At 42.1% G+C, this 20,235-nt stretch overlaps 1 protein-coding gene across 8 annotated transcripts in view; it reads right to left on the bottom strand.

Moving 5' to 3' along the window:
* The window catches only part of CACNA2D1 (calcium voltage-gated channel auxiliary subunit alpha2delta 1), a 689,818-nt gene that overhangs the window by 118,894 nt on the left and 550,689 nt on the right, over window positions 1–20,235 (bottom strand). For all 8 annotated transcript variants that reach the window (XM_030560557.1, XM_030560387.1, XM_030560113.1 and 5 more), the window contains 2 exons: window positions 19,868–20,026; window positions 11,408–11,512 (listed from right to left, as the gene is read on the bottom strand). In XM_030560557.1, the coding sequence (XP_030416417.1) occupies window positions 11,408–11,512; window positions 19,868–20,026 (264 nt within the window). The remainder of the gene's footprint in view (window positions 1–11,407; window positions 11,513–19,867; window positions 20,027–20,235) is intronic.

The following is a 20,235-nucleotide window of genomic DNA, read 5'->3' on the forward strand; positions in this document are numbered from 1 at the left end:
TACATCACCCATTCTATATAAAAATTGGGTAGCCATCCATACACATGCTACCATCTGTGGATTTAAAAATGAACACTGAGTCAAGACCTTTTTAATCTTGTATCTTTCTATGGAAATTGTCTCCATTCCTTTCTTTTTTTTTTTTTTTTTTTTAAATATTGAGGTAAACAAGCATGTGCTTTTCTATAGATGATCATCAAAATGTCTTAGGACCCTCTTTTATTTTAACATTTTACTCTCCTGTATAAGTCTCTCATTCTTCCCTTTGCTTTTCTTATGTTTTGCATCATTTTAACATTCTACAGCTTTTCTTTATGCTCCCCATTCAACCACATTAATGAACCAGGAATTTATTTGTCTTGTTTTCTGATCTTTATCATCCTTACTTTCTTTGACCTCATCTAGTTATAATATCCCAGTTTAGTTCTCGTATAAGTTTGCACTGTTCAAGTGTTTTGATTTAAGTTAGGTTTTCTCCATCACGTTGCTTCCTGTGATCAAGCATTTTACAGTAAAAGCCTCTGGAATTATTTTTTATTAATGATAATGATTCTTATTCTCAACTATATTTCTTACAGGACATAATACTCTTGAATCAATCACATGCTCTCCTTTTCCTAAAAAACAACTCTTCCTAAACCCCTGGATCCTCTAAGCTGTTCCATGATGGTAGGCTTCTATGCCCATGCAGAGCCCCACCAAAGACAATGGGGACACCCCTAGGCACACCATCTTGGACCATCAGAGCTTTAGAAAGTATGTTATATTTGTTGATAGTAATGAATATGAATCAGAAGTATGAAATTATAGAAAACTGATACGGGAAGCAAAAGGACACAAGAAGAAATCTATGGCAAGCAGCATTAAGGACAACAAGAGTTGTAAAATATATTAGGAACAATGGTATTGATCCATTACTAGATGGATATGGTAGAATTATCAATAATAATGCAGAAAAAGCAGGCGCATTCAGTTAATATGTCTGTTCTGTATTGAAGAAAAAAACAAATGATATAATCTCATCATATGGTAATGATAACACTCTTTCCATTTCACAAGTATCTCAGGAGGATGCAAAACAGAAGATACGAATGTTAGACATTTTAAAATCAGCATACCAAGAAAACTTGCATCCAAGAGTTTTAAAAGAGCTGGCTGAGGAGATCGCTGGACATTAATGTTGATTTGCAATAAGTCTTGGAGCACTGGAAAAATTCTAGAAGACTGGAAGAAAGCTAATGTTTTGCCATTTTTTTAAAAGGGTACCTGGGATGACCCAGGTAATTACAGGCCTGTCAGCATGACATCAATCCCGGGAAAGATAATGGAGCGGCTGATACAGGACTCAATTAATAAAGAACTAAAGCAGGGTGTGACGGGGCAGCTGCCCTCACTGACTGGCAAAAGGTTAATAGCAGCCCTTGGAGCGGCTGCGCAGAACCCAGCCGATCAGAGGAAGCTTAGAAGCAACCAGTGAGGGACAGGCTGGGCCCTATGAGAAAGGCTGCAAGGCAGAGAGGAGCTCAGTCTCTCCCTGGAACTTGAGGGAGAAGGACTTTCTGCCTGTAGAGAGAAGTACCTAGGACAGAGCAGTGTTGGGCAGGGTCAGGTGAGAAAGCAGAGCTCCAGTCTAGCTGGCTCCCAGATTGTGGCCTTGATACAGGGGCCGAGTAGGTGACGGGGCATGGGGAAGTGGCACAGGGAAAGCAGGCACTGGCAGAGGGGAAGGAGAGGCAGTGAGCAGCTGCCAGCTATAGGGTCCCTGGGTGGGGGCCTAGAGTAGGAGGAGGCCCTGCCCTCCCCACCCACCCCCCTTTGCCCCTCTGGCTGCCGAAGGAAGTGGCCAGGCAAAGGACTGCAGTTTGCCCCTAAGTGAGGGGCTGGAGTAGGGGCTGTAGTTTGCCCCTGCGATGAGAGGCCGGGCGAAGGACTGCCAGTTCCCCCAGAAGTGGGGAGACAACGGAGTTGGGGCACAGCCAGAGGGCCATGCCCTGAAGAGGAGGCCGGTCCCTGAGATACGTGGGTCCCCACAGATGGCGGAGATGATGGAGAAGCAGCAATGGAGAGTGAGACACCACAAGAGAAGGGCGCCCTGCTGATGGACAGAGTTAATTCTTGGAGCAACCAGCAGAGGGGGCCATGGTGGTGAGCACAGCCCGTTACACACAGTAATGTAATTAATGCAAATCATGTGTTTCTGGAAAATGGATCCTAACTTGATATCCATTTTGGATGAGATTATGTGTCTGGTTGATAAAGATAATAGTGTTGATGTAATACCCTTAGACTTCTGTAAGGCATTTTAGTTGGTACTATGTGACATTTTGACTAAAAAACTAAAACAATATAAAATTATCATGGCACACATTAAATGGGTTAAAATTGGTTAAATGGCTAACTGAGAGATATTTGTAAACAGGGAATTATCATAGAAGGGGGTGTTTTCAGTGTGGACCAACAGGGATCAGTTGTTGGCCATACACTATTTGACGTTTTTGTCAGTGGTCTGGAAAAAAACATAAAAATCATCCCTGAAAACGTTTTGCGAATGACAAAAAAAAATGAGGTAATGGTAAATAATGAAGACGAGAAGTCATTGATTCAGAGCAATCTGGATTGCTTGGTAAACTGGGCACAAACCATGTGTGCTTTCATATGGCCAAACAAATACCCGTATAGACTTAGGAACAAAGAATGTTGGCCACGCTTACAGAATGGGGGACTTTATCCTAGGACCCTGTGATTGAGAAAAAGATTTGGGGTATGTGGTGAAGAATCAGCTAAACATGAGCTCCCAGTGTGATGTTGTGGTCAAAAGAGCTAATGCGATCCTCAGATGCATAAACGGGTGAATCTCAAATAGGAGTAGAGGGGCTCTTTCACCTCAGGAAGTTCTGGATAAAAGAGTGAAAGAATTGTATGAGGACAAGTAAAACCAGGGCAACTAATAGGAGCCAAAACAAAACTTGGGTTACCACTCAAAATTTTTGAAATTTCATTAGTCAGTTCTGTGTGCTCAAGTGTGACATAAGCAATACTCCATCTAGCCGAAAACTGATAAATGGTGAATAGTAAACGATGTATTCCTACATAATCAAGGTGCAGCTTATTAGTAATAATAATGTAGGGAAGGAAATTGGAGGGAAGAGGGTGTTTGTTTTTAAACACCCAGTTTTTAAGTTGCATGTTCCATTAAACATAGAAATAAAATATCTAGACCCTGACTCTAGTGATTCTTCTGACTCCTGTTCATCGAGCACTGTCCCTGACATGTGACCATTGCCCAGCTGTGACCACTAGGCAAGCCTGCCTATGTCTGGTCCCTTACAGTTGCACTGTGCTAATACCCAGTACAAAGTGGCAGTAAAGCCAGGCTAGCTGGCCAGTTGAGGATTCCTTCTGCCCAGTACCTTCTACACCACCACCCCTATTACACTTCCCAGAGTAGAGGGCATGGTCTGGGCTAAGACAAAGTGCCATGGTAATCCCTACTTTCTGGGTCACCTTAGGGGTAAGTAACAATCGATGTACAGTAGAGTAGTCCAAACACTAGCTTAGCATCCAGGAAGCATAAAGTTGGTTTAAAACCTTTGTCCCTCCTTAGACTATGCCAAGCTTAGTTCAGACATAGCCCAGCGTCTGACCAATTAAATCTAAATCTTCCTTAGTTTCATCCAGTTAACATTACATTATGCCCCTTTAGTCCCATCACATGCATGTAAAACACACATACACAGAAGAATCACTCCCATGTACTACTGAAATGCAGGCATTTCTGGGCAGAATTTGACAGCTGTTAAATTACACTAACAAATCAAGTCTTAAAGTGGAAAAAAACCACATCTAATTCTAACTACTGGGGTAATTACAGAAAATAGAACACACATAGACTGGAATTTGGCAACACATTGGGGCTAGGACCCTATCATGAAAGTGTCACAGGTTTTTTAATGGCTGCAAGTAGTCAGGGGCTGTGCTTTTCAGAATTATCTTTAAAAGATATATGCCACTGTCTAAGCTTATGGAAAATAGACCTTCCTTTAATTATGCTGGCTCGTAATTTGTTTGATAATTACTTCTAACCGGTTCTGAATAGCAGTCCCCAAGGGTTCCCTCCGGCAGTAATGGTATCAGAGAAATGCCATCCAGTTAAGGGGAAGTTATCTGCACACACAAAATGAATATTTACCACTTTCATTCCTGTAATTTACCACTGCAAATGTGGTATTTCCCGTGTTTACTGCAAGCGCTGTGAATGACACAGTAAAGGTAAACATGCCAATTGTTAAATAGCACCCTGTGAAGTTGTATTCTGTTGCACTACATATAGCTTTATAGAAGTGACAAGGCATGATTCAATCAATAATTTCAATTTCAAAGGCATTACTATTCTTTTTAGTGCAGTAATACCTCAGAGCCTTTGGCATAGCCCAGGACCCCATTGTACAAACACAGCCCCTGCATGCAGAAAAGTTAGAATGTGTCCCCTCAAAATATTAATTATTTGTTTGTTAGGTTAGGTTTGTTTTATAACAATCTCTCCATCCAAACATGAAGAGATTTAAAGAGACAGAAAGCGACTTGAAATATAGCCATATATCAGCATAAACAGATGAAAATCACAGTTGCCAACTTTCACAATAAGCAACCCAACTTTCACAGTAAGCCAAACATCAAGCTAATCCCATTTCAAAACAAGGCCAAAACAAGCCAAACCCTAAGAACCCCAACACTCTATGTGACTAGATTCCCCCAGTGTACAGTCTGGGACTATGGTGGACCTGCTGTGCACCCCAGACTCTCTCGCCACCCTTGCCCCTGCTAGCTCCTTGCTCCTGCTTACCGGGGTCCAACCAGATGGAGCCACAAGCTACAAGCCAAACAAGCAACAAGCTACAAGCCAAAAAGTAACCAACAAGCAACTCACAAGCCAATTAAGCCAAAAACAAGCCCAATTTCTGCATTTTTTTCTTGGATTTGACATGTCTGATGAAAATCAGTAATTTAATGGGACATTTTTCCTACCTCTGTTTTCACTGGTTGCTGTTTTTGTTTTATAAAACTGTTTATTGTTTTCATTGACTTGTCAACTTGAAGACTGAGCTAAGGTCAAGCTCCAGTAACAACTAAACAATGCAAAGAAATGTAAATAGGCAATGTATGAATGGCCAAAAGGTGCTTAGCTCCCTTACATGCCAAAGAATGACAAAGCGAGGAGGAAACACTTTGAGATCTAAAGTGAGTTCAGCTTGAAAGGGAAGCAACAATATGGAGTAACATAATCTGATTTAAATAAAAGAGAAGACGGTATCTTTTGTACAATGGACAGGTAATAAGTCTTCCAACATAAGGTATATATGACAGTATAATTAATTCTACTCTACCTAATTCTACTCCAATTCTATCAATGTGATATATACCATCATGTGCCAGCAATGCCCCTCTGCCATGTACATTGGACAAACTGGACAGTCTCTACGCAAAAGAATAAATGGACACAAATCAGACTTCAAGAATCATAACATTCAAAAACCGGTCGGTGAGCACTTGAACTTTCCTGGACAGTCAAAACAGACTTAAAAGTAGGAATTCTTCAACAACAAAAAACTTCAAAAAATAAGAAACTGGAGAACTAGAATTAATTTGCAAACTGGACACCATCAAATTAGGCCTGAATAAAGACTGGGAGTGGATGGGTCACTATAAAAACTAAAATCTAATTTCCCCATGCTAATTTCCCTCTACTGTTACTCACACCTTCTTGTCAACTGTTTGAAATGAGCCACCCTGATTACCATTACAAAAGTGATTTTTCATCCTGTTGATAATAACCCACTTTAATTAAATTGTCTCGTTAGAAATAACCCACCTACTAGGTAAGGTAACTCCCATCTTTTCATGTACTTGTAAGCAGAGGCAGGATGAGCTCTACCCTGACATCTCTTGGTGAATTATGGTGAGTGTGGAAAAGAATTTCAGAGGCTGATCATGTTTGCATAGGCACATCCACTCCGCCTAGCATAGCCCATGGCAGCCTAAAATGGTTACTTTCACAGCTGTGGGATCCCCAATTTCTTTGTTATTGGGGCAGGAGGAATAAAGTGTTGTCACCCTGATTAAGTAAATGAGGAACTATGAAACTGTTTTATGATAAAGGGTTTCACTATCAACTAAATAGCACTTGCTAGACAAGGGACATGGGTTCCAAAACCCAGTGAATTGAGAGAGGCTGGGGACAGGTATCTGTAGCTGGTAGTGTAGGCTCCTTGTGTGAACCAGAAGCACCAGTTCTACCTACTTCTCTCTCCACTGTGGAATATCAGAGTTGATTTTTGGTTCCTTTAAGAATCTAGATTCAGATTACTGAACTGAATTTACTTTGGGCTAATAGTGCATTAGCACTGGGGCTCCTCTACTGTGAGCTGAAATCACTAAAAAGCTGGAATTGCTGAGCTGAGAGCACTGAGTACTGTGCTAACTAGTGGGGGAACCTGAAGCTATACTGCCGAGAAGAGCAGCTGGCAGAGCGGAGTGGAGCAGCTGTGGAGCCACGGAGTGAGTGGAGCCAAGCAGTTTGTGGGGACGGCTGGAGCGGATCACGGGACAGCTGGTGGAGCAGAGCAGCTGGCAGAGCGGAGCAGCTGCGGGATGAGTGGAGCGGCTCACAGAGCGAGCGTAGCCGAGCAGTTTGCGGGGACGGCTGGAGAGGATCACGAGATGACTGGTGGAGCAGAGCAGCTGGCGGGGACAGCTGGAGGAGTGGAGTGGAGTGGCTGGTAGAGTGGAGCAGTTCGTGGAGAAGGCGGAAGCAGAACTCCACTGAGAGGCAGGGCCTTTGGCCTCGGACCACGTAAGGTAGCCCTTTCTATCCAGGCTGCGGGAGGGGGACCTCTCTGCAGATAGACTCTCGAACTCTGGGGCTGCACTGACTCGGGACAGAGACTTTTGGGTTGCAGGACTTTTGGGACTGTGGGTGATCTTTGGGGGTTGCTGGACTCAAGAGCCCAGGGAAAAGGATGCGGCCCAATTTCCTGGGGTGGGTCTTTGCTCACGGGTTGGTCTATGAACTCTAGTTAAGGTGTTCTCCCAATTTAATGCTTGTTGTTTATCTCATGTAATTAAACCTTTTCTGTTACACGGAGACTCTGTGCTTGCGAGAGGGGAAATATTGCCTCTTCGAAGCGCCCAGGGGTGTGTGTAAGATTTTCCCAGTTCACTGGGTGGGGGCTCGAGCTGGTTTTGCATTACGTTGTAGGAAGGGACCCCTATGTATTGAACTCGGCCCTTGCTGCTATCAATTCGGCCTGGCAGAAGGGTTACATACTGTTATATATATCTTCCTACTGTATTTTCCACTCCATGCATCCGATGAAGTGGGTTTTAGCCCACGGAAGCTTATGACCAAATACATTTGTTAGTCTCTAAGGTCCCACAAGTACTCCTCGTTCTTTTTAATACTCCTCTATTCATAAAGGCATTCTTAGACTGCAGTCATTAATGTAGCATCTGAGCAGCTTCCAGTAGTGCATTAAGCAATGTGATTAAAATCTATCATATGTTTGTTCTCCCCTTCTCTCCCCAGGGAGAGAAGTGCGTGCAGTGTGTGTGTTTGTTTTTTTAAATGTATATTTATGATAGAGAAGAAAGGGTTAAAGAAATGTGCCTTGCACTCGGAGTAGAAAGAGGAGAGGTTTGTGATGGCCCCTACTTCCACGGAATTCATTCCACAGTCTCAGACTGGTGGCCAAAAATGTTACATCTCCAAGGTAACAGTGATTCACTGTACTATGCTATAATCGTGAACAACATAAAGATTTTTCTTTTACAACCCCTTTGCTAAGCACAGGGAGAAATGCTCAAACATGAATGCATATTATTCAAGAAAAGATACCACCACTTGGTTCTGTGTTGCATGCATTACACGGTTCAGCTGCATCTTGTTACTCTGTAATGCTATTACTGAAAAATACATCAAAGCAGATTCTGATAACCTAACTCATCTTGAATAGAATCTCTGTTTGTAACTTAGTCCATCTTAAGTTCAATGACTACTTGTGGCATATGTAGACTGGAGTAAAAGTACTAGAATCAGAACCATAATCATAACCAGTAAGACATTTTATCATATCTTGCCTGAACACAGCTTAGTATATAGTCTTTAAAAGGCTACACTATTCTCTGTGGCTATTTCTTTGCAAGATACAAATATTAATTTTCTAATCTTGGAATGCATGTGCCAGTGGCTTTACTTTTATCCTTTGCCAGTCTAAACTTTAATTAGAGATGTTGAGAAAGAGAGAAAGAAATATTTATACATTTAACATTCCAGAAATAATGCTTATCTTTGTCACCAGATAGACCATGAGCTCTTGAATTAATACTAATAATTTTTGCATTAAGATATTACTTTAAGAAACACCAAAAACTTGCTACAATAGTGTGGTTATTTGTATTAGTTCAGACAGATGAATTTGCCAGTACAAATCACTGATTACCCTCATTTTATATTTTGCTGTAATATATTTTAAAATGTCTTTAATTATATTTTGCAACCACAAATTCACCTTCAATAATGTGAAGATGTTTACTTGATTGAAGAAGCATTTTCTTTTTCCTTGAATACACCTTGTGCTTTTTAAGTGGCACATGTCAAAAACTGTGCTCCTTGTACTGTCAAAGTCACTTTGGTGCAAAGCAGTAATACAGGCATTTTTGCTAGTACATTATTAGATAAGGAAAAGGATTGTTGGAATTTACTGAAACGTAAACCAGCAGATTCATAAAATTATTTAGGTATGAGTCGCTTACACTACAATTAATTGTGTCAGAAAATGTGCTTAATTACGGCATATGTTCCAACAAGGTGGCCATTATCATCCACAAATTTTATTTAGTATGCAGTAACAAACTGTGTGACGGACAATACCATATATTTCATTTCCCATGCATGGCTGAAGAATTTGTGGTCTTTCTTAAACTTGTGTAGTTGGACACAATGTGAGATGAATCACACTCTATTTCTTAGCATATAAAACTGCACCTCTCTTAGGACTGGACCTTTTACCTTATTTCCAATCCTAAAACACAATTGCAAATGGAAAACACTAAGAAATGAATCACTCGTTCATGCCTCTTTCACACCATGTCATTTAGTAACTATTCTTTAGGTTTTGTTGTGTTATAATAAATGCTATCAGGCACAGAAAAGAGGTAGGATAGCATGAAATTTCCATGTATAATTTGAGAAGGCTGCACAGTCAGTATGCCTTAGAACTGAGTGGTTACAACTCCAGCTGTAAGTGCAATGTAGCTTATTGTTAATTACCAGTTTTAAAAAACACTTGGTACTTATGGACTGCGTTTCCTTCAAAAGTCTCAAAGTAACACACAAAGATTAACTAAAGCTGTGAGGGAAGCTTTATACCCATATTGCAGATTGGGAGCTAGGCCGAAAACAAGTGAAGGAAATTGTTCAGGATCACACAGTGAGTCATCATCAGAGACAGAAACAGGCCCTGGGATTCCTGGGCCCCAATTCAGCAAGGTACATGCCCAGTGTTCAGCACATGAATAGCTCCACTGAAGCCAAAAGGATTGTTCATGTGCTAAAGATACCAAGCATCTTGGTGAGTTGGGGACCTGATTTCCAGCTACCAGCACTACACTGACTACAGATCCATCAGTGACATTGGGAGAGTTAAAACTATTCTAATTATGAAGACATTTACATTGAAATATATTGAGTGAAGATTCGGCACGACTCGAATAAAATAACTCATAGAATTTGAGACAGTGATTTCTGCAATGAGTCCATAACTCCTGGTTGAACTATAGCACATCTGTTAGAAAGACCTCGAATCTTGATTTAAAGAGTTCAGGTAACAGAGAATCTACCACATCCCTAGTAAGCTGTTCTAATCCTGCAAACCTGTGATCCTGAAAGCTTTAGGTAAATAAATGTTCATGTATAAAATTCCCTTAACCTGTTGTCTGTTTTGTATGGGTGTTACATACAGTCATGAAAACGAAAGGCTCATTGCTTAACACAGGTATGCCAGTGGGGGAAAAGGGGAGAGAGTGCGCAAGTGTGTGTCTCCCCACATGCACAGCGGTGATGTGTGTGGCCTTCAGCAAGTCACTAAATCTTCCTGTATCTCATGTTCTTCATTTGTAGTACAGGGATAATAGCTACCTACAGCACTGGGGCTACAGGAAAACTGAATGCATTATGGGTTACAAGAGTACTTTCTGGGAGAATTCTGTGCCACTGCGCATGCACAGAATTCATGTGTCCTGCAGATTTTTTTCTCTGCAGAAAATACATTCTGCTGGAGAGGCTCTGCTGTTATGCGTTTTGCCCAATAAGAGCTGATGTGGCACCAGAGCAAAGGCAGCAGACTCACCACTCTCTGGCCATGGCAGTCAGCAGTCAATAGGGAGAGACCAGAGGCTACGTCCCTCATAGTGCCCTGCCTCCGGGGCCAGGATATGGGGGTGACAAAAAACAGAATGGGCACATGGTGCTGCTTGGGGATCACATAGACTGGAGTTCAGAAGCTCCAGTGGGGGAACAGTCTGGGACAGACGCTGAATGAGAGTGGGGGTGGTGGAGTGGGGGTGCAGGGACACACGGGGACAGGGGAGATGCGTCTGACTGATTGGGAAAGATGACGGGTCAGCCAGGGTCTACATGGTGGAGGCTCCCCAACAGTCCCTCTCCTACAAAAAACCTGTTCCAATCTTCTCCCACCCACACCCAACAACCCTCCAGGTTCACTCCCAGGCTCCTTCCCAGAAATTACTTCCCTCAGCTCCTCTGTTCCCCTGGGTTCCCCAAAGCCTGCGCACTGCTTCTGAAATACATTTCTGAATTGCAGATTAAATGAATTATTCCTCAGAGTTCTGTATGAATATGCCTAGTAAGGGAACTATTTGTTAAAAAACATTCCCTGAATCTTTTTTGTCTGTATAGTTACATACTTGCTGACAGGTATTTTGAAATAAAATTACCAAAATCATTGAAACTGGTGTGCTTATATTGTGTTATTTTGACAAATAAAATATTCAGAATTTTGTAGAATTTTAAAATATTGTGCGCAGGATTTTTAATCTTTTTGGTGCAGAATTTTTTATATATTGGGGCAGAATTCTCCCAGAAGTAAAAGCTTTGAGATCCATGGGTGGCAGGCAGTGTATGAATGCAAAATATTATTTTATAATACCATCATATTTTCATACCAATATTGTTCACTGGGAAAACTTCTGATGGTGTATTATTCAATACTTGCATCTCAAACGTACCAGTTATTTTGAGCACTTACAAAATACAAGTTGTTTTTTTTTCCAGAAACCACCTAAATGTACCAATTAGGTATCTTCATACAAAAGCCTTGTAAATGCCACTTACTTTTTTGTCTTTGTTGTATGTGTTGAAAATCTCTTGTGCTCTTTCTTCACCACCATCAGTAAACAACATAATGATCTTATTGCAATTAGCTCTAGAGCCACTGTGCTGTAAGAGATTCAAAGAGAAGTATGATTTTAGTTCTGGCTCTCAAAAAAAAAATGCAGAAGTGCAATATAGTTCCCAGAAACACGGTTCAGCTCTGAAGGAGACGGAATGCCTCTCTTTTATGCAGTGTGCAGAGAAAAGCACATTATTTAAGTATTAATGGTTAAAACCTGACGTCACTGGATATCTTTACACTTCAATGAAACAGCCCCCCAGCTGGCCCTGGTCAGCTGACTGGGGCTTGTGGGGGCTTCGGCTGAGGGGCTACAAAACAGCAGCATAGACCTTCCAGCTTGGGCTGGAGGGAGGCTCTGGGACCCAGCTACGGAGAATGTCAAAGCTTCTGCTTACCTCAATGGACTTAGGATTTCACCCAATAAGTCTGTGTTCAATATAGTATTTCTAGTATATATCCTGCTTTTTGTCACCAAGATATTAGTATTATTAGTGAATCAGTTCTGAAAGAAACTTTGCCTCACCCTTTAAAAGCCAAATTATGGTACACCTCAAATCTGACCAAAAGCAACATTGTGGTAATCAGGTATGTTCCACCCAAAGAAGCATAAGGGATCTGCATGGAATAGGATTATTTGGGGTGAAGGTAAATTGCATATTTGTTAAAACAAAACATGCAGATCAAATCCTGCTCCCAAATTCTCTTCACTGGATGCCTGAATGCGACTCAGACAGTGAGTTGCGTATGCAATTCAAAAAAGAGGACCTGACTCCCTCTTTCCTCCCACGCTCTGGAAATTTGAAGCCAAATTTCCAGAGCGTGTCTCAAGTTGGGATCCCAAGTGCTGAGACGGTCAAACTCTCTGGCCACTCATTTGGTCCTTAAACTGAAGATCTGAGGTAAATAAATTACCACTCAGCTCCCAGTGAACTTACCCAGGGCCAGTGCAACTATTTAGGAAAACTAGGCGACCACCTAGGGCGTCTAGTGGTTGGGGGCACCTAAAAGTCCCCTCAGGCGAGGAGGTGGAGTGGAGGTGAGCTGGGTGGGGGGTCGCGCGGGGAGGGCTACCTGCAGTAACGTGGGGGGCGCACAGGGGAACAGCTCCCCGCTCCAGCTTACCTCCACTCTGCCTCCTCCGCTGAGCACACAGCCCAGCTCTAAGTCTCCTCCAATCAGTGCTGCAAGCGTCGGTGGGGAGGAGAATTAGAGCAGCGCCTGCGTGCTCAGTGGAGGAGGCGGAGCCGAGGTGAGCTGGGGCGGGCTACCCAGGAAGGGTTAGCTTCCGCGGGGGGAGGTCTCCCCAGGCAGGGTTAGCTGCCGTGGCGGGGGGGGGGAGGGGAAGAGGGGGAAAGTCTCCCCAGGCAGGGTTAGCTGCCGTGGCGGGGGAGTCTCCCCAGGCAGGGTTAGCTGCTGTGGCGGGGGAGGAAGTCTCCCCAGGCAGGGTTAGCTGCCATGGGGGCACAGGGGGAGAGGGGTTAGCTGTCTTGGGGGGGGGTATCTGCTGCGTGGAGGCTCCGGGCGGGGGGGCTGAGTTAGCTGCTGTGGAGGGGGGGGTTAGCTGGGTGGGGGGTGCAAGGTGGAAGTTTCGCCTAAGGCGCAAAACTTCCTTGCACCGGCCCTGGCCTTACCACCTCTTAGGTTTAAGCCTTACAAACTCAGGACTTTGTTTTGTTTTATTTTTTTTCCCTTTCTTTAGAATCAGCTCAGTTTTTCTTTTCATTTATTTTTGCTGATTTTTTTTTCTTTTACACTCAAAGCACGTTTTGCAGGCTTACACAAAATGGGATAGGTTTTCATCAAGGTTTCCTGGCTACTAGGAGGAACAAGAAAACCCCTGCTCCTCTGAGTCTCTTGATCAATTGCAGCACCAGTGGAGGGGAGGTGCTGCGCACCCCCGATTCCTCTCTGCAAACAGGGCAGGAGGGTATGGGAATGGGAGAAGCCCTATCTCAGATCCCTAATTCAGTAGCCAATGTAGCTGGCAGAGCAACTGGGAGAAGCAAGCTGCTCATGAGAAAAGGTGAAGTAACTTTCTCTACAACAAAAACAAGGAAGAAGTGAGAAGAAATTCTGACCCTCTGCATCACAAATCATCCAGCAGTATGTTCCTGGGGTGCTGAAGCTATGCAATGTCCCTAACAGAGAAGAAACCATAATGTAACGATTTAGTCCTCACTGGTTAATTGATGAGCACGAATATAGCTACTTTATTGTATAATTCTATAGTATGCTCACCAAATTCCTGGTATTAAGAAAATAAATCAATATTCTTTACTTGCTATTACTGCATTTTTACTAAAACTAATTCTTTACGACCTTTTGACGTCAGAAGCTCAGTTTTCAAGAGGCATCTGTCTAATGAAGGATAGAACTGAGCCTTATGAATTTTCTTACCAGTAATGATGAATAAGGAAATTTGAAATCATTGCATTAATATCACTCTTGTCAGCACTGTAAGTTTCATTTGGAAATAAAAACTGCAGGATCACTTTTGCTTGTAAAATATCATATACGATACATTGCTTTGGGCTGCTGCTCTTTTATATTAAAAAAAGTAATAAAACTAGAACAGGTACTTTATAAATATTGAAAAAACATCTATCTGCTTAATGATTTAATAGACGTTCCAAAATAAATTCATAAGGGTACCACAAAAATAATTGACTGAGGCCCAAATCCTGGCCACCTTACTTTCACAAAGTGTTCCCATTGATTTAAAAGGACAACCTACACAAGTAAGGTAAAGCAGATTTGGTCCTTGTTCTACTGGGCCAAAATCTGTACTGACTTACTCGGTGGTTTAAAGTTAGACATCTAGTGTGCATCTATATAACATCATAAGTGTGCAAAATATTTTACTATCTCTATCCCAAAAGAGCTACAGTGGGACTATTAGCACATGTACTATGGTGCTTCGATAGAAGTGACAGATGTAATGGAAACTTAGATTTTTATTAGCCAATCAGGACTGGAGACCCAACAATATACATAGATTAAAAGATGGTCCCCTGCCATTGTCACTTGCAATCTCATCAATAGAAATCTTTACCAGATCAGGGTGTAATGAGTGGTTGAAACCATGGGGAGAAGGAGCGGGAAGGGAGGATGGTGATTATATTAGTATTGGCTGGTTGCTGTAGTTTGTCATGTATGCATCTTGAGGTACAGCTTTATTACTTTCACTAGGGCAAAGGAGGTCTACCTGCACTCTCTTGCTGAAAGGGTGATGGAAAAGGGGGTTCTGCCAGTAAGAAGAAGTGCCCCCCCAGTGGCTGCAACCTACTGTCAAGAAGTGGTATGAAACTGGTACCTATGTGTATTATTTAAATACAATAATGTATTGAAAATGTATGCTTCATACCACAGCCATATTAAAGCATTATATTTACATCCGATTCGTGTTTATATAACTGATATACAACAATGGGTTCATGTGTGTTGGGACAGAATCTTTCCTCACATTGCTATAAATGGAGTTTACTCTGCATTAACACTAATGCCACTTAGAGTAGAATTTCCTCCAGCATATATAATTATCTGCATACTTTATGAAATATATTGCTATACATACAAGAATCATATGAGTACATTCTGTTTAGTTTAAATATAACTAGATGTTCTATTTTAGATTTAACTATACATTTTGCAATATTGGCGATATATTGTTCATATCTAAATATAGATATGTATTATATTTTGCAATATTGGCAATTTGCTATATATTAACAGTAGTCTTCTGCATTGTGATGTGTTATTCTGTACTACCACACCTTTCCTGTTTCCCTAGAGTCCCTTTGTGTTGTGGTCTAAGCAACTACAAGAGGAGCTTTTCCTCTTGGTTTATCTTCATGAACACCCTGTTAGTGAGCAAGTTTATACAACAGCTGGGGTTGCCAACTTTCTAATCACACAAAACCGAACACCTTTGCCTCTTCTCCAAGGCCAGCCCCACACCCTTCCCTTCTCTGAGGCCGCAACCCTGCTTGCTCCATGCCTCCTCCCGCCGTCGCTCACTCTTCCCTACCTTCACTCACTTTCATTGGGCTGGGGCAGGGGTTTGAGGTGCATGGGGTGAGGGCTCCGGCAGGAGGTGTAGGCTCTGGGGTGGGGCCGGGGATGAGGGGTTTGAGGTGCGGGAGGGGACTCTGGGCTGGGGCAGGAGGCTGGAGTGCGGGAGGGGAGAACTCTGGCTGGGAGTGGGCCTGGGGATGAGGGTTTTAGGGTGTGCAGGAGGGGGCTCTGGGCTGGGCCGGGATGCAGGGTCCCAGCAGCGCTTACCGCAGCTCCAAGCAGGGCTGCCCAGAGGATTCAGGGGGCCTGAGGCAAAGTGGTGGAGTGGACATAAAAAAAGGTGCCACCCGCTGGGGCGCTTGTACTCACTGGGTGGCGCTCCGAGTCTGCAGAGGTGATGAGTCCTTCACTCACTCTGCATCTTCGGCAGCACTGAAGGATCCGCCGCCGAAGACCCGAAGTGAGTGAAGGGCCCGCCGCTGAAGTGCTGCCAAAGTCCCGGACTGCCACTGGGTGAGTAGCCAGGGAAAGGATTCTCAGCGCCCCGTGGGCCCGGACAAATTGCCCCACTTGCCCCTGCTCTGGGCAGCCCTGGCTCCAAGGAAATGTCCACCAGGTCCCTGTGGCCTCTAGGTGCATGGGCGGCCAGGCAGCTCTGCACACTATCTTTGCACCTGCAGGCACCACCCTCCCTCCCCCTGCAGCTCCCACTGGTCATGGTTCCCAGTCAATGGGAGCTGCGGAGCTGGTACTAGAGGAGGGGCAGTGCGCAGAGCCTCCCAGTCCCTAACTTCCCCAGCGCCTAGGGAACACAGAGATCTGGCGTCCATTTCCGGGGGCAGCGCGGAACCAGGGCGGGTAGGGAGCCTGCCTTAGCCCTGGGCGCCAATTTCACCGCCAACCGGACCTAACCAGCTGCAAGAGTTCCTTTTCAACCAGGCATTCCAGTCGAAAATTGGAACCCTGGCAACCCTAAGCATAGCCCACTTAACTTCCCAGCACCATAAGGAAAAAGAAGACTCTCTTCTGCCTGTGTGCAGACTCATGCACCTTGTGTCGGACTGAATATGTGTTGTAAATGAGTGCTATTTAATCTCTGCTCTCCCTCCCCACAATCTCTGAGAGGGAGGCTTCACTCTCACAAATGTATGGGTCTGTACAAGGGGTGGGGGAATCTGTTATGGGTTCCCTGAAAAACAAGCATATTTCCAGTCCCTCTCCTACCCCAAGGAGCCAGCAGGGACGGCACAGATTCCTTTACATGGCTAGGGCTGGCTGTAAAATTCACAGTCCAGCCCATTGTGATGGTTTGGCCACCCACCGTGTCAGAGATTTATAACTAAGTCAAAACATCATTAACTTACACATGAGTTTAATTTACACCTTTTCTGCATTTTCACTGTAGGATTTGATCCATCTTGTCAGAGATTCGTTTATTAAAGAATTCATGCTACCAGCTGACAAGACGTCAGCTGAGATGTCTCAGATGAAAATGAAAATGTGCTAAAATACATCAGAAACCCTTATGATTTTCTTGATGCTCATAATGACAGGATGTGTCTCTATTTTAAAAATCCTTTCTGACCCCTCCTCTTCGGATGTTAATTGTATCTTCCATTCTTTATTTTATATTATATTTTTAAACTTCAACTAAGCAAGCAAGTAGCTAGCCATCTTTTTTTTTTTAAATGAACGTGCTACCACATTCATTTTCTGGATAAAATTGTTTTACTTTGAAATAATTATCACACTCCTTATCACACTCCTAAAAATTGAGTTCCCTTACCTGTATGTCTGGAATATAGCCTGGTGCATTAAAATCTATGAATGCATCTTGCACAATGAGTTTTCATGTCATTGGGGAAGGAGAAAGCAAAGCAGTGCAAAAGCCTCCTACTTGGAATCACAATAGGCCACAAAGTGATTTACAGAACAATTCCTGCTGTAGTATTCATTACAAAAGGGTAAAAATTAATTGATCCACCAAATCTAAAGAACATTGAGTAAAGATTCCTTTGCAAATATAATGTAGAAGAACAGCAGATAACAGTGGCTCACAAATCAGCACATCCATATTACTAGCGAAGTGCCTTAATTTATTTCAAAGATGATATTAAAATATTTATTTCCATCCAGTCATATTTCTAGAAAGCAATTTTCCCGTAGCCAGAAAGAAGTCAACACTTGCTTAAGTGTGAGAGTGAGTTCAAGTGGTCGTCATCCACAGCCTGCGCAATTACTATAAGTCCTTGACGTTTAAAAATATTTAGCATCCTTGGAATTTATTACAAAGCCGACCTGTCTTCTTGTAGTATTTTATTTCTCTTTACCCCTGCATGTAGCTTTGAGAACAAGTGCATCTTGTGACTCTGCTGAATTCATTACTTTCAAATTAAAACTTCTATTACTATTTTCTAGTGATTATTTAAGAGCTAAGAATATACTCAGTGCTGTTCCAAACATAACCCACAGAAAGAACAGGAGTATTTGTGGCACCTTAGAGACTAACACATTTATTTGAGCATACGCTTTTGTGGGCTACAGGCCCACTTCATCGGACACATTTAGTGGAAAATACAGTAGGGAGATATATATATATATATACCCAGCAAAATTATATATATTATATATATATATATATATATATATATATATATATATATATATATATATATATATATATATATATATATATTTCTTTCTTTCTTTCTTTCTTTCTTTCTTTCTTTCTTTCTTTCTTTCTTTCCAGCAATTGACAAGGAGATGTAAGGAACTGTAAAGGGTTGGGGGGGATAAGCCTGGTGAAATAGTTTTACTTTGTGTAATGGCACAAAAGTGGACCATTTTCATTACCACTACAAACAGTTCTTTTTCTCTCCTGCTGATAATAGCTCACCTTAACTGATCACTCTCCTTATAGTGTGTATGGTAACACCCATTGTTTCATGTTCTCTGTGTGGATATATATATTTTTTCCCACTGTATTTTCCACTACATGCAGCCGATGAAAAGGGTGTAGCCCACGAAAGCTTATGCTCAAATAAATGTGTTAGTCTCTAAGGTGCCACAAGCACTCCTGTTCTTTTTGCGGATACAGACTAACACAGCTGCTACTCTATAACCCACAGAGTGTCTCTGCTCTGAGGAACGTACAGCTCTAAACAAAACTCACTCTAGCATTCTCCTGTTATTGCTCTAACATGCCCACAGTCAGAGAGGGACAGAAGTGACAGAAGTCTCAAGTTGGACTAAAGATTTAAATAGTTATTTTAACCTTCTGCTTAAAGTTTCATATAATCAGCTGCAGAGGGCATTGAATCCTTTATCCCACTCACACTGAGTTGGTCAGAAAATATTCTTGCAAATATTATACTGATTTTTTTCCATCAAAATTTCAGTTGGATGTAAATTCTCCAACCAGCTCTGTTCCCATGGCATGATACAGCATGCCAGGAGAGGTGCCTAGGTCCAGCATGTAGCTGGTGAGGAGAGAAAGAGACTAACCTCTGTTGAAGGAGATCATCAGAGTCAATAAAGTTTCACCAGGAATGAATTCAGCCCATTCTGTCTAGTAAGCCAGATAATAAGATGGTGTTAACTGGCATAGCTCCATTTATGTCATCTGAAGAGCTGTCCCATAGTTGTTAATATTATGAACTATACAAGTATTTTGATTATGTACTTTAAATATTTTAAAAAGAGACAGTAGTAAATAAACGGATTATGGCAAGTGGGCAATATTATTTAGACAGACACTGTGTGGGTGCAATATGGGAATAGGTAACAATCAAAAGATGGAACCATTCCCCCCTGGTGAGACTGATTCCTTTTTCCTTTCCATGTTTAAAATAGTTTGGAACAGTCTCTTTCCATGACCCAATATCCCTCTGCCAGCTAATATCTCTTTATAACCAGACAAGCATGCACTAGGTATAAAAATAAATAAAATCAGGAAAGGTAGATACATTAAACATGACCGAAAGACACTCTAAACCAGCGTATAATTGAAATATTAATCTGAGATGCAATAACATACTTTCTTCTTTGAAAACTGGCAGCAATGCAGCCAGTATTGAAGCCATGTGACAACTGGGAGAGAAACCCATTGAAAAAAGAAGCCCAAAGTGAAACAAAAACATACATACAGTACATAACAGTGACAAACAAGTTTCCCCTTCACAAATCTTAACAAATCAAGCTGAATGGAGCTCTACTAAGGGAAAGCATGCTGAAGGGATACATTTACTTGCTACGTAATTGCATCAGAAAATATATCACACTGTTTACTGCTTGTGGAGCATTCAAAGTGACCATTTGGACATTAAAGTTCTATTACCAAGGATCAATAGTATAACAGCACAGAGGGAAAACTTTGTAATACTTACATTTTGCAGCTGTTGAAAAGCATAGATAAAGCCTTTCTTGTAGTCAGTGATTCCTTTAGCTGAGATTTTGTAGACTGCCTCTTTCAGTTTCTTCTTGTTCCTCACATTAGCTTGGACAAGATGATTAAAGCAACTGACGTTCTGAGCATTATTGTTAAACTGCAAAATAAGTAAAAATGAACATTAAAGCCAATAACGTTGGCTTAATTTCCTATTTTGCTCTATATTTCTAAGTGCTGAGGGCCAGAAGCTGCCTTCAGTCCATACATGCAACTCCTAGAAATGGTGATCCTGAAAAGATTCAGATGATGCAATAACGCACACAAACATTTGGATACTTATCACAACTTTATCCAAAACATCAAAGT

The sequence above is a fragment of the Gopherus evgoodei genome, chromosome 1, assembly GCF_007399415.2.
Source record: "Gopherus evgoodei ecotype Sinaloan lineage chromosome 1, rGopEvg1_v1.p, whole genome shotgun sequence".
NCBI classification, from domain to species: domain Eukaryota; kingdom Metazoa; phylum Chordata; order Testudines; family Testudinidae; genus Gopherus; species Gopherus evgoodei.